Consider the following 15,297-nt stretch of genomic DNA (forward strand, 5'->3'; position numbering starts at 1 on the left):
GACCGGTCCGGGCCCATCCCTACTTAGCAACTTTGCTCAGACCCAGCAGAGCTTTTGCAGCCTTTGCATTTCCTCTATTTGTACTTTGAAGGTTAAAACCAACATTGGAGTGGAGAGCCAGACTTGATATGCTCAATTCAATTCATTCAATATGCTCAATTCATTGAGCATGAATTATCCCCTTTTTGCTAAGCAGGGGTTGCATTGGTTTGCATTTGAATGGGTGACTACTTGTGAGCATCAACTGCTGTACGATTTTCTCTTTGGAGCAGGCATTCTCAAACTTGGGCCCTCAGCTGTTGTTGGACAATTATGGTCCAAGGCTGCTGCATTGCTCCAAGGAAGTTATGGTCTAAGGAAGCTGTAGTCCAACAGCTGAGGATCCAAGTCTGAGAACACCCACTGGCAGAGGGAGGCCAGCGGCAGCCTGTGACTGGCCGCTGCCGCACCCCCAATCACCCTGCGTCTGACGTCAGACATGGGCAGTTAACCACGCCCCCCACATGTGACATCAGGTGCGGCAGGCATGGTCTAACTCTTGAACGGGGCTGCACAGCCTGATTCAGGAGTTAGATTTGCAGGGCAGCCAGAAGCGGCTCTCCCTGCCTAAGGGAACACAACACTGGCCATTAACTCCCGAACGGGGCCACGCAACCCCGTTCAGGAGCTAAACCACGGCCCCTGTGTCTGACATCAGACGCGGGGGGTTGTCAGGGCCGGTGCCTTGGGTTCTTTGAACCCCATCATCCAATCGTGGCTATGTCCCTGGGAACACCTGCCCTAAGGGGATGGGTCTGTAGCTCAGTGGTACAGCAACTGCTTGCATGCAGAAATCCCAGATTTAATCTCTTGAATCTCCAGGTGGGGTGGGAAAGACTGCTGCCTGAATCCTTGGAATAAAGGGGAGGGGCCTTTTCCTGCTCTCCCTCCTACCTCGTAGACGCTGCTGATCCCCAACCGGTAGTAGACAGGTAGGAACACTTCAGCGCTGATCACCACCATTAAGACATAGGGCAAAGCAAAGAGACCGAACTTGACCCCAAAGATGTAGATCTCGGCCGGGGTCCCCAGCACTGTCACGGCAGACATGAAGCTGGCCGCCAGAGACACCGCGACGGGCCCACACCTGAGTCCCCGGCCGGCCATCAGAAAGTCCTTGTAAGTTCGGTGAGCGCCCCGGTAAGCCGAGTAAATGCCGATGGCTGAAGAGATTAATAGCATGGCTGCGAAAATGGAGGTGTCCACCGCGCCGAATCGGTCGACGGGCAGGTCGCGGTGCAAGGTGGGTCGCGGGGGAGCTGGCGGCGCCATGGCGCCCAGCGCGGAGGCGGAGCCTAGCCGAGCGAGACGGAGGGGGAGCCCTCTTTCCCGGACCCCGGCACCAAGTGCTCAGGCAGGTGGCACAAGCGCGCCCCCCGCCCCTATGCGCGGCTCCCCCGACCAGTCTTGCCCGCTTTGCCGTGCCTGCTCCAGCCGGACCTCCCGTTACCCAGCAGTCCGGCCGTGCCTCAGGCAGCTCTGCTACGCCCGCCCGCCCCGTAGGTCGCCCGCCTCAGCCCATGCCGGGACTGAGTCCGCTGCGCTCGCTTTCCCCTACGGCGCTTCGTTGAGCGGCGCTCTAACCGACCGCGGCGTCTTCCGCTCGGCACGCGCCTTGCGCCCCCGCCCCATCCCATCCCAAGCTTCCGTTATTCGAGCTTCGCGCGCTTGGCGGCTGCTGCGCACTCGCCTCCCTCCCTGGACGGGCTGCTTGTCTTCCTCGGCGTCGATCAGCTTTGCGCGCCTTGTTGCCCTCACCTGCTGCCCTCACCCCGTTTGTCATGCTACCTCTTCCCCCATCCGCCGCAACCACACCCACACGGTGCTTTAACAGCCCCTCGGTTACACCCAAAAGCCCTTCTCCTGCCTTAGTATATTTTTATACAATTATATTTTTATAATTATGTGGTTATATAAATACTACTACTCATTTATTGTTATATCTATATCATCATCATCATCATCATCATCAGCTTTATTTATATGGCCGCCCTGTAACAAATTGGTCTCTGGCCGGCAACAGAAAATGATAACTAGAAAAGGTGTTAACTTTCCTTGCCGTCAGTCCTGTGCAGTTTCTTACTACAGTACATCTTTGTTTTCATGACAAACCTTTGCCTTCCACAATAACCCGCTGCTGCAGTGAAACATTAAGCTGACAGATTATCAGGTAAAGTATATATTAAAACATTCATCAATAAAATTCTTCCATCTGGCCATTGACTAGGTTCACTCCCATTTTGCCCACCCCTGGCTCCACATATTGTGGACACGGGGGACCTTTATCCTCCTCATGAAACCGTAGAATAAGTGGCAATTGATTTATTTTTTCTTAAGGATTTAAAATACCAAGCTCTTCAAATATACTAAGTTTTTTAGAGTGTCACATCTTTAAATTCACACAGGTTCACATAAGCGCTTCTTGGTTCAAAAAGCTTATAAAGGGCAAAAGAACGTTTGTCTGAAAACAACTGCTCAACCAAAATCCTCATCTTTAAATTGTAGATGCAATGCTAGATCTTCATTGCAGACATGAAACTGCAAAATCAAGTTTAAAAATCAAAATATGCTTTAATACATTATTTAGGTTCCACTACAGACAAAATAAAATCATATTTTGAAAAGTTAAATTCTGTTACTATAATCCACAAATTAACACAAAGTTAAGCAGCCTGTCTACTGGACTCAATTGACCGCCCAATGAATTTTAGGACTGATTAGAGATACAAATCCAATCTTCCCTTTCCAAGTCCCAGCACTTTTTCTACTCACCATACTGGGTCTTTCTATTAGATTTTGACCTACCAGTATTCAGTTCAAGTTTCATATAAAATGGGACAGAACACATGGTATTTCATGGAAGCTAGTTATAGTGAGCTTCCCTAAGACAAGAAAAAGATCTGTTTTGGACTCTTGCAGCTAGCTTCTCTCCATTAGCAACAGAAGCTAAAACCAGTTATAACCAGCATCAAGTGATCTGTGACATGCCTACTTGGAGGATGCAAGTAAACATTTTGTCTCCTCACATAGTCCAGACATTTACAAAAATAATTATAGGGAGAACAAGATGTATTAAAATTTTGAAAGTTACACAGAGGTTAGTGGCATCAGTCTTTAAAATTTTAGAAACTATGTCCAGATCTTACATAATATTAAAATTTGGGGGATTATATTGAACATGATTGGATAATTTTTTCACAATAGCATTCTAAAAAACTTGTTACCTATGTAAAATTAGTATCAATTGTAAAGTTTGCCTACTAAAACTCTCTAAATTTGACTTACAAGGGCTTACCCTTTCTTAAATTCTGGCAAATGTCTCCAACCATTATATATGAAAGATATCAAACTGCCTTTCAGTGTGCATCATTGTATTTGAGGAGATAAGACAGTGGGGAATATTCTTCATTACACATTCCATTGTGTTATTTATGAGAACTTTCAGAATAGACTTATATAGAAACTCCCATGAGATTATAAGACTGATCCAACTAACAGAAATTGCCATTTCTCTTGGCCAATAGCGACAAAGTGTTTTTGTGTGTGCAGTGGTTACATTTGCCTTGGCAATGCCAAAAATACTTTGTTTAATATAGTCTCTAGATTGTAGATCAGCCATTGTTGGGCTATTATTATTCTATGAGATTCGTTTGTATGAATTTCTTTGCCTCTTGAATGTTTATTTTATTATTTTTGGTATTCTGTTTTATGTTTTATTTCCAATGACTGAACTGTATTCTTTGCCAAAGAAACTAAAATTTTTAATAAATCACCAAATGTGTATACTTTATTTTGCTTATAAAATGTCAGATTTTTTGCAAGAATTTTGATTTTGGGGGAGTTTGATGTGATTGTTTAACAGCGTACAAAATCCTAAACCACACAGTAATAGATGGAATCCCTTTCCATGAGCTCAACAGGCTGAAAATAAATTGATTAAAAATAAGTATTTTTGACAACAGTTTCTCATAGGACCACATATCTTGATTGTTGCCATATTATAATCCCTTACATCAGAGATGCTTCTTTCTGGTTTCATTTTTACCTAGGAATAGGAATAATTCATTGGAAAATCAAACCAGTGAATGAGGAATCATGACCACTTGGAAGTTTTTCACACCTGGCTTTTAGCTCGCATTTCCTCTGGAATGGAGGGAGTGTGTTCACATATTGGCCAGATTTATCCTGAAGTCCCTGCAAGATACCAGGGAGCACTTCACAAACAATTCGGATTTTTCACTGCATGTAAGAGTATAGCCTGATTTGTATCAGGGGTAAGGGTGTGCCCACTTTGTGTGCCCATTTTGGGGGGCAACTTCAAACTTGCAGTAAAGCCTGCTGTTTCGAAAAGCTCCTGGAGAACAAAACGTTAAGTCAGGTCAAATACATTTGCAACTTAGTTCTTATTTCACTCTTCCTGGGAGGGAGGGATAGATAATTTTCCATATATTACTCACCACTGGCAGTCTTTTTTCAGTTACTGTACATATTGTCCAACTTATTCTTTACTTCAAGTATATGCCTCTGAGCTAAGATGAAGTAAATCTTAGCTAGGACTTTTATTTATTTGTTCATTAATTATTTCATTCAATTTATATACCGCCCTTCCTAAGGTGGCCCAGGGCGGTTTACATTAAAATAAAACACACATAATAAAATAATTTTAAAAAAACACACATTTAAACCATTAAAACTAGATATCATTAAAAAGCCAGGCTAAAAAGTGGCTTTTGCCCATTATGCTGGTAGGATGGGAGACTAAAATTGTTCATGGGAATTCTGGGTGTTGCTTTAGGCACCTGAGATCAACTTTATCCTGCCTCTATAAACAGAAACCTGAAGTAGCTACCAGTCTCAGCACAGATTCCAAGGGGATTTTCATATATGAGCACCATTGATTTTCATATATGAGCACCATTGACTTTTTCTTTATTGTCTGTGACGTTCATTTCAATATGATTGAAAGCTGGATTGTCAATTCCTTCATCTGTCATCGGGAAAGGCTTCCAGGTCAAAACTTTGACTTTCTCATCCTAGAAAAAACAGTTATCCATAGTGAGGAATTACATTCACCATTAATACACACTGATACACACATGCCAGACTGGAGATTTCTGAATTTAACACCAACATTTTCCATTAAATATTCCTATGAATAAAGAGTATCATCTGCTATACCAATGCAACATCACAAAACTTTTCACACGTGCAGAAAGGCTCGAAACTGGGCAACTGCAGTCATTTGGGAGGTGGGCAGGCTTGGGTTAGGAGGGGTATTGCCACTCTCTCCATACTCGTGCAAATTTGTCTTGCCCCTTTGACCTGCTGATGTCATCATTTGGGAGGTGGATGGGTGCAAGGCAGTGGCTCTTGCCACCATGCTCCTGCGCGGCAGCAGTTTTAAACATTTTAAAAAATAGATTTAAACTCCCCCCTCCCTTTCTCCCTTGCTGCTTGGGCAGCAAATCTTTGGCTGCCTATGGGCGGCAAAGAGCTTAATCCGCCCCTGTAGTGTGCACAACACATTAGAACAATCTGTATTGGTCTAAATCTATGCAAGAAAGCTCACTTTGGTAGGCAGCACATATACTAAAATTCCAGCACCTGAATGTTTTAGTGAAAATAGAAGGCCATACTGTGGTGAAACATGAGAATACCTATGAAACCATGTAGATGTAGAATTCACAGGTGAAAATAGCAGGCACCCTATTCTCACAAATCTACATTAGATTTGTGAAAATAGAGAGAATAGAGAGCCAGCATGGTATAGTGGTTATAGTGCTAGACTAGGACTGGGGAGACCCAAGTTCAAATCCCCATTCAGCCAAATACTTGCTGGGTGACTCTGGGCCAGTCACTTCTCTCTCAGCCTAATCTACTTCACAGGGTTGTTGTGAGGAAAAACTTAAATATGTAGTACACTGCTCTGGGCTCCTTGGAGGAAGAGCGGGATATAAAATGTAAAAAATAGAATAAATAGTATAGAATTATATATCTGATTCAAAATATTTATTAAAGCTCAAGCCACAATAAATAAGTTGGTCTATATTTGACTGTGTAAGTGACTTGGAAAGTTTCTAGATGTTTTTGAAGAACCACAGATCTAATTATATATATAGGGATGTACATGTAGCTGTGGTCCGGCGTCGGCAGGGGTCTCCCTATAAGGGCAGGGGGTTGCACTTATCCCTCCCGCCGCTTTCCCCCAGCCAGCACTGTTTTTTTGAAATGTTTTTGGGGCGGCAGCATTCCTCCCTGCCACCCCTGCTCCCATTGTTGGCCAGAAATACTGGAAGTAGCAATCGCGTGTGCGCCTGCTGCACGCACAGTGGCACCAGGTGCATGCGTGATCGCTACTTCCGATATTTCCGGCCAACAACAGGGGCAGGGGCAGCAGGGAGGAACACTGCCGCCCCAAAAACATTTTTAAAAAGCAGACTGCCGGTGTGGGAAAAGCGGCAGGAGGGGTAAGTGCAATCCCCCTGCCCTTAAAGAACCACCACCACCCCGACGCCGGACTGGGCCATGTTCGAACAAGTTCAGAGGCCTCTATAATGGCCTCCGGACCGGTTCGTGCACAACCCTAATTATTTACAAGTTGAGTATCCTTGCTTAAGACCAGAAGTGTTCAGGATTTTGGAATATTTGCATAATGAGATATCTTGGGCATGGAATCCAAGTCTAAACATGAAAGGTTACTGTATTTATTTATTTTTAGGTCCAAGAGAGCAGGCGCCAAACTGAGCAGGGAGTGGAGGAGGGGGGCTTTCCCTTTTCCCTCTAGCGCCAAAGCGAGAACATCAAAAACATTTAAAAACTTAACAATAAAAACAGAGCCGTAACTAGAGAGGATTACAGACAAAACCCTTGTCACTAACAGCCTTCTGAAATAAGTAAGTTTTGACTGATTGCTTAAAAGCAGCAAAATTGGGAATCTGCGAGCGAGTGAGCTGAGGCGTTTTGTTTTTTGTTTTGGTGCCGTGGTGCACACCGTGATGGTTTCCGGATTTTGGAGCATTCCGGATTTTGGATGTCTGGTTAAAGGATACTCAACCTGTACTGAAGAAAATGAAACTGATTCCATTGTAAACTAATACTATGCATTCCATGAGTTTAATCCAGGTACTGTAATAGGATCAATTGGAAGGGGCAGGCTTGACCCTGAAACCCATCCTTTTACTGAGTCATTGAACAAAAATAATTGGCCTTAGATATTTCCAATTTCAGGGTAATTTAAATACACATAACTTTTACCCTCAGAGTGAATTATGTACATTTTAACAACAGCAGTACCAAAAAATAACTTCCTAATGTTTTTAATGAAGTTTATTTATTTGTTCATTCCTCCTAAAAGCTTCAGAAATTACAGTCATCACCACCTTTCCCAGTCTGTTCTCCCATGGACTAGAACTACATGTTATGGCTCATGTGGCGGCCAACAAGGAAACAGCCCCAGGTGTCCGAAATAGTGGTTAATAATGCAAAATGTGAAATTTGATATCATATTGTGAGTTTTCTTCATTCCCTGCCACTTTGTGTGGCATGGCAGCCAATGAAATGGAGCAGGGACAGGGAAACTTGTGGTGTGATGACATGCATTTGTGTTACTGAATATTACAGAAGAGGATGCATGGGTTATTGCTTTATGCCATATGGTCACATACTGGTCTTAACATTTGAAGATCTATGTTCTGAGAGTGCAGGTGGCAAAAGAAGCAGTTTTCTGTCCACATTGCTTCTGCAAACTCACATCCAGCTGAGTTGTCCAGGGTTGTGATGGGGCTAGTGTGTACTTGCTGCCCCTTGAATTTAAACCATTAATTACTGGTTTAATCATTGGAACCATTGATTACTCACTGACATTTTAAATAACTTTTTGCAAAAACAATCTCTCGCATTCAGGCTGAGCTGGATTCCACAGTTACTGCAGAGTCTACTGTGGAAGTGTCCAGTAACTCCTCTTATGGGATTAGATTGGATCATTTTCAGTTTGTGATTCCTGAGGAAGTGGACAAACTGCTTCGGACTGTACGCCCTACAACCTGTTCTCTTGATCCTTGCCCAACTTGGCTTATCTCATCTGATAATAATATTATCAGAGAGGGTCTGGTAAATATAAATGCTTCTCTGCGGGAGGACAGGATGCCTCCTTGTCTTAAGGAGTCTATTAGACCACTTTTGAAGAAACCTACATTGGATCCCTCAGAGTTAGCTAATTACAGACCTGTTTCTAACCTTCCATGATTGAGCAAGGTGATTGAGTGGGTAATGGTCTCAGCTCCAGGCAGTTTTGGATGATGCAAATTATCTAGACCCATTTCAGATTGGCTTTCATGTGGGCTATGGGGTTGAGACTGCCTTGGTCGGTCTGATGGATGATCTCCAACTGGCTATCGACAGAGGGAGTGTGACTCTGCTGATTCTTTTGGATCTCTTTGTGGCTTTTGGTACCATTGACCATGGTATCCTTCTGGACCGCCTGAGGGAGGTAGGATTGGGTGGCACTGTTTTACAGTGGTTCCGCTCCTACCTCTCTGGTAGATTACAGATGGTGTCGCTTGGAGACTGTTGCTCTGTAAAGTGAGAACTCAAGTGTGAAGTTCCACAAAGCTCCATACTGTCTCCAATGCTTTTTAACATCTACATGAAACCGCTGGGAGAGATCATCAAGCGGCTGGGTGTTATCAATATGCTGATGACACCCAGATTTACTTCTCCATGTCGACCTCATCAAGAAATGGCATCTCTTCCCTAAATGCCTGCCTGGAGGTGGTAATGGGCTGGATGAGGGATAACAAACTGAGATTGTATCCAAATAAGACAGAGGTACTGACTATCGGGGGCTGGGACCCAAGAGATGGTTTAGATCTGCCTGTTCTGGATGGGGTTACACTCCCCCTGAACTATCAGGTACATAGCTTGGGAGTGCTCCTGGACCCAAAGCTCTCCCTGGTTTATCAAGTTGAGGCAGTGGCCAGAAATGCTTTTTATCAGCTTCGGTTGATACATCAGCTACATCCATTTCTAGAGGTGAATGACCATAAAACAGTGGTACATATGCTGGTAACCTCCAGACTTGACTACTGTAATGCACTCTACATGGGGCTAACTTTGTGTGTCGTCCGTACACTACAATTGTTACAGAATGCACCAGTCAGATTGGTCTCTGGAACAAGACGAAAGGACCATATAACACGGTTTTGAAAGAATTGCACTCTCTGATATGTTTCCGGGTGAAATACAAAGTGCTGGTTATTACCTATAAAGCACTTAACAGCTTGGGTCTAGGCTATTTAAGAGAGTGCCTCCTTTGTCATGAACCCTGCCACCCTTTACAATCTTCTGGAGAGGCCCGGTTATGGTTGCCACCAGCTCATCTGGTGGCGATTCAGGACTGGACTTTCTCTGTGGCTGCCCCAGGGCTTTGGAATAAGCTCCCTTTTGAATTAAGAGCATCTCCTTCTCTGTTTGTTTTCAGGAAGACTCTCAAAGAACTCTCCTGTTCTCGCAAGCTTTTAATTAGAATTAATTTTAATCATTTTAATCATTTGTTTGATATTATTTTCATTGTGTTTTATGCATTTAAATCTGTGATTTTTAATATTAGAATTTGTACACCGCCTAGAGATGTACATATCAGGTGGTATAGAAATATGATAAATAAACAAAGAACATGTATTTCCAGTCATAGTCTTCTACTATATAGCCTCATACCTATGAACAAGTCCTAAAACTCAGCATAATGCTATCATTTTGTTAATGATATTTTTATATTAGAATGTTTTAGATAAACAATGACACTTTTATATTAGAAGTGTTTCTGACTATTCTGATATTATAAAGAGTTGCATATTTGACCATTTTATCCCTGTGCTGCATCAGACCTCAGTCCTCCAGGAGTTAGTCATTACAGGAAATAACCACAGCTCATTCATATGTCTGAGTTATTCAAACTTTTCTGAATTGTTCTTTCCCCCTAGTAGTAGTATTCCCCCCCTGTACTATCTAAAGTCATCATATTACCTTTTTGGTTACTTACTCCCTGTTCTCCCATAGTCAGAGTGTAACTTCAGTAAGAATACAGAAAGCACAGTTCTGTTCTAGATCTGGGATAGGGTTTGCTCTTGCAGTGGCAAATATTTGTATTTGTACCATTTTCCTTCTTGTAGAATGACAAGCCTTTTTACTGACAGCCTTTCTTATCAGGGCTCCTTACGTCTCTAGATTGTAGCCACTAAATTTAAGATAACTGACTCACTGTGTTTTAACTCCCATCAGTTTCAATGGGATTTAGTACAAGTGACATCCTCTGGATTGCACAAAGTGGTTTATTCCCTGTTGTATTTCTGATTCAGCTTTTAATATTCAGGAACAATTACATCTGGATAATAGATTGTAGAGCATGAAGCCAAAACAATCTTAATCAATGCTAGCAATAGAGAGTATTCAGGAGGCCTTGCATTACAATGGATTTTGCATCTCTCTCCTACCCTATTAAAAGTGTGTAGTAATAGACAAGGTATCCAATATTCAAATTAATTTGCTATAAGCATACATAGTAAATTTAACTGTGATATCTCAGTGCACAACTCAGATACTGTATTACAGTGTAATTTATATATTTCATGTCCCCCTTGAGAGTGGATGTGTTGGTTGAGAGTTTTGTCCTGAGCATGCATGCCAAATTTAATTTCAATAATGTTCATGGAGATATTGCATTACAATCAACCAGAATGCCGGAGGAGTGAGTTAAAACAAAGGCTTCTAGCATATTCACTTGGGCAATAATGAAACTATTTCTTATAAATATGCTATAAAAATGCACATCCTACTATTTTTGCATATCTTACTGCCCAGGAGAAGTCAAATGAGAATAAATTTCAAAAATATACTTACTTGCTTAGGTTTCAAAAATGAGAAGTTGGACAGGAAATCCTCCCTGGTAAGCATATATTTCCGATCTACATTCTGCCGTAATCCTCCTGGAATATATTGATTTGGTTCGTTAAAGCAAAAAAAGTTCTTACAGTAATTCCAGATATTACTTATGTGTATCAAGGACAGTTCTATATGTGGTCAAGTTCTTCTGGAATGAATCTACACTTTTATAAAATTTAAAACCAGAAATAAGTACCTGTCAGGAGGCTGACAATTACTCCCACAAAAATTGTGACCAATGTTCCAAGGGTACTAAAGTACAGATAGGATAACGAATACCAATAATCCGCAAGGATAGGTCTAGAGGGAGAAAAACAGAATTTGTTATGCTTTTCCACAACAATGAAAATTAAAAGCCTGGATCCTAGGAAAAACAAAGGGTAGCATTTAAGAAAAAAAATATGAGCTTCGGCCTCTACTATAGATAAATCTCTGAGAAAAATAGGTATTCTCGTTTTAATATGTGAAGAAGTAATCATGATATAATTTTATGAAGAACAATCAGAGCAAGCCTAGCTAGCAAAAATTCTGAATATAACTTGAAAAATTATGTATTAAAATTATGAGGTTATGGTAGCACAACCCATGTATTATAATATGAATCATGCCAAAGTCTCAAATAAGGTTGCTCTTAAAGATGATCTGGAAATTAATCCATCACAGTGGTCTCAGTCTGATCTGAGTGGGTTTTGCTCAGATTCTAATGTATAAACATGCTTGTACATAAAGAATGCGAACTGTCTAGGTTTCCAGTCAGACCATCTTAGATTTGACAGATGTAAAGGCTGTTCACATGAGCAGCCTTACCCAGGATTAGACAGCCCTACCTGGGTATGGCTACTCATGTGAAGCACCAGGATTGAGGCTAATCCCGGCACTGCCTCCCCGGATAGTCCAGGAGTTTTATCCAGCCTTTTACATTGGGGTTGAGGCTGGGATGCATTTTACAGGATCAAGGCTGGGACACATTTTCCTAGGCTCCAGAATGCTTCACGGCTTGCAGCAGCACTCATCATGTGGGCATGTGAGCTGTGCAGCTCAGAACATCGCTGGGTCATCTTGGGGAACGCTATCCTGCCTTCCTCCCTTGACCTCCCCTACCCAGCAAAAGGTTGTGTGAACGACCTTACAGGCTGACAATAAATTTGCTTTGTACCTCTCAGTAGCTTGGATGTTCAAAGAAGCTGTTAATGCTGGTAGCTCTGTAGCTGCAGTCCAGGTGCCTCCTGATCCTGGGCTGGTTGTATTGCAGCCTATGGTTGTAAGACTTAATGGCATAGTACTGTGGGGAAGTGGATGGTATATTTGAGCTCCAATTCCAACCCAAAGGGAAGCAGTAAATCCACCAATGAGACCTACAAATGCACCCTAGAAAACAAAACATTAAAATCCTATTCAACCTTCAGGAGAAAGAAAGAAAATAACCAATTTTCTCCCTCTTGTTCCACTGTAATTTCTTGCAAAGATCATTCTCTTAGGGCCCAACTACACATTGCACACAAATGTGTATAATGGAATAATTTCATAAATATTTTAATTGAATACGGTTGGACATGTTTTTTCTAGATAACTACATTTGCAGCCCTCCCTCCTTTTTAAAGAAGTGTTTCATTGGAGGAGGAAGAGAGGAGCAGGAGCTTCCTCTTCCTCCTCCATGTGAACATGGCTAGAGCACACATTTGGGGTGATTGCAAATGTTTCCAATTGTCAAAGTGATCTTTGCTAAATAGTCCAGTGTACACTATGCAGTCCACATATAATAATTTCCTTCAGAAAAAGCATATATTACAACTTCTTAGGACTGCACTACTTCAGAAATCATGTGGATGCATGCATGTTTGAATGTTTCTCTATGTAAAAATTCTCTGCTTGTGGAAAGCTAATGTCAGAAAAAGGTTATTAGCCTTCAAAATATCTATTTAATAAATTTGTATACCTCCCACTACCGAAGTCTCTAGGCAGTTTACAGCATAAAACAAACCAAGAATAAAACAAACCCAGTATTTAACAGTTAACACATATAAAAACTAGATTAAATTATCCATAAAAACACCAACTAACTAAAAAGCTTGGCTGAAGAGATGTGACCAGTTGTTTCCCAAAAGCCATACGTTCTAATCTCTGCAGGAAGTGCATTCCACAAACCTGGGGCAACTACAGAAAAGGCATGCCTTTGAGTCACCACCAGATGAGCCGGCGGCACCCTCAAACGAACCTCCCTTGAAGATCTTAATAGTTGGCAGGGTTCATAACAAAGAAGGCATTCTCTTAAATCCTGTGGGCCCAAGGTGTTAAGGGCTTTATAGGTAATAACCAGCACTTTGTGTTTTGCCTGGAAATCTACTGGTGGCCAATGTAGATCTTTTAGAATCAGAGTAATATGGTCTCTACAGGACATCCCGGACACCAATCTGGCAGTAGCATTCTGCACCAATTGCAGTTTTCATCAGAGTGTCAATGTTGTCAATTTGACATTTGTGGGTTCCCTGTTCTGGTTTACTTGACTAATGGTTATAACTGGAGATTTCTAATAGCTTTAAATAGGCTTGGCTGTATTTTGCTATCTGCGTAGACTGCCTTAGAGAACCTCTTGCATCAAAAAGCAAGGTAGAAATTAACTGAATAAATATTACTACAGACTGCTTTTTAACACAAGGAAATGATAGAATAGCTACTTACCACAGGATTGGCGAAGGGACAAAGGATGCCCAAAGAAAATAGTCCCAGAAGAGGTCCACCAACCATGCCAAAAATACTAAGAGCTGCCTGAGAAAGGAGAAAAGTCAATATTCAGAAAGAAACCCAGTCCTTAAAGACAGTGCTGAACACTTTGAAAATTAAAACCAAGACTGAATGTTTAGTTCCATTAGAATCACTTTCTAGACATCACTCCCCAAATCACTGTTTCCCCAAACTGCCCACCCCAACTGGCTCTGCCCTGCAAAATTTAAAATGTGTCCATGAAGGCAAAAGCTGCTTTAGGAGCATGATTTTGGAGTGAAGAAATTGACGACTGGGAAAGGGTTAAGCACCCCCTGTCCTCAATTGCAGCCTCCTGAATCAGCTCTGAAAACAAAAGCAAGACCAATGCGATAATTATAACCAGTTTGTGCATAACACATAGTTTGGCTCTTGTTTTCTCAGTGATTCTATTTCACAACTCCAGCTGAACTAACATTTGCTTATACCAGTGTTCTTCACTGCAAAGCCCAGGAGCCAGTGGCAACTCCCATTGACCCTAAATGCAGCTACCTGACAAATGTATAAGGCTTGTGCAAAGTTTCAGCCAACGCCAAATACTCCATACAGCTCCCACTAGTGCTTCATGAAGGTAACTGTTCCCACTATGCCGTGCTGCACTTTTCCTAGCACTGGTGGGGCGCCATTAAAAGAAACGGAGCTGTCTTAAACCCCAGCATCATATTGGAAGGTGCACATGGAGTGCTGGAAGGGGTAGTCCTTCCCAGCACTCTCCCCATACAGCTACATGGGGAAAACACTGGGAAGGATTATACTTCCCAGCACTCCATACAGGCCTTCCAAGATGGCACTGGGGCTTGACAGACCTCTATTTCTCTTAAAGGGCTCCTCCCAGCTTTGGGGAAAATGCAGCAGTGTGTGGAGGTCAGCATGATGGAGAATGGCCCTCCCATTGAAGACACTGAAGACCACAAAGTGGCCCCTGCTTAATAATGAAGATCACTGGCTTCAACCCATGCACTTTAAGTGATACACTGACGGGCCTGTTTGAAACTAAAGGCAGGTTCTCACGACCTGGGTGATCGGCTGACTATGTGATATCGGATTATTGGGAATCGAGATTCACAAGGCGTGTGTGCTCTTGATTTCTGGTCATAAGAACCTGGAAATATTTTGGCACCTCACCAACCCAAAATTTAACCAAGATAAGTAATTTAGGCGATCTTGGAGTCGTGGTGGACAGCTTGTTAAAAGTGTCAACTCAATGTGAAGCAGCTGTGAAAGAGGCCAATTCCATGCTTGGAGTCATTAAGAAGGGGACTGAAAATAAAACTGCTAGTATCATAATGCCCTTATAAAAATCAGTGGTGCGGCCCAGTTTCGAGTGCTGTGTATGATTCTGGCCACCATACCCCAAAAAGGACATAGAGAACTTGCAGAAGAGGGCAACCAAGATGATCAGGGGCCTAGAGTACCTTGCTTACAAGCTAAGGCTACAACACCTGGGCCTTTTTAGTTCAGAAAAAATATGACTGAGAGGAGACGTGATAGAGGTCTATAAAATTATGCATGGTATGGAGAGAGAAATTTCTCCCTCTCTCATAACACGATAACCAGGGG

The 15,297-nt window shown here is 42.3% G+C and overlaps 2 protein-coding genes across 8 annotated transcripts in view; both read right to left on the reverse strand.

Annotated features, from left to right (window-relative positions):
* The window catches only part of LOC128326404 (sodium-coupled monocarboxylate transporter 1-like), a 92,309-nt gene extending 90,627 nt beyond the window's left edge, over nucleotides 1–1,682 (reverse strand). For 3 of the 7 annotated variants that reach the window (XR_008308032.1, XR_008308034.1, XR_008308033.1), the window contains exon 1: nucleotides 934–1,682. Coding sequence is in view for 4 of the 7 variants with exons in the window: in XM_053253153.1 (XP_053109128.1) it covers nucleotides 934–1,311 (378 nt within the window). In the remaining 3 variants the exon portion in view is untranslated. The remainder of the gene's footprint in view (nucleotides 1–933) is intronic. The other 4 variants (XM_053253153.1, XM_053253152.1, XM_053253155.1 and 1 more) reach the window with 2 other exon arrangements.
* An 820-nt stretch (nucleotides 1,683–2,502) lies between these two features.
* Nucleotides 2,503–15,297, reverse strand: part of LOC128326403 (sodium-coupled monocarboxylate transporter 1-like) — a 33,473-nt gene continuing 20,678 nt past the window's right edge. The window contains exons 11-15 of the mRNA XM_053253150.1: nucleotides 13,657–13,743; nucleotides 12,134–12,345; nucleotides 11,174–11,277; nucleotides 10,936–11,021; nucleotides 2,503–5,072 (exon numbers count right to left, since the gene is read on the reverse strand). Of these exons, the coding sequence (XP_053109125.1) occupies nucleotides 4,941–5,072; nucleotides 10,936–11,021; nucleotides 11,174–11,277; nucleotides 12,134–12,345; nucleotides 13,657–13,743 (621 nt within the window). The 3' untranslated portion in view covers nucleotides 2,503–4,940. The remainder of the gene's footprint in view (nucleotides 5,073–10,935; nucleotides 11,022–11,173; nucleotides 11,278–12,133; nucleotides 12,346–13,656; nucleotides 13,744–15,297) is intronic.

This window comes from Hemicordylus capensis, chromosome 5 (genome assembly GCF_027244095.1).
Source record: "Hemicordylus capensis ecotype Gifberg chromosome 5, rHemCap1.1.pri, whole genome shotgun sequence".
NCBI lineage: Eukaryota > Metazoa > Chordata > Lepidosauria > Squamata > Cordylidae > Hemicordylus > Hemicordylus capensis.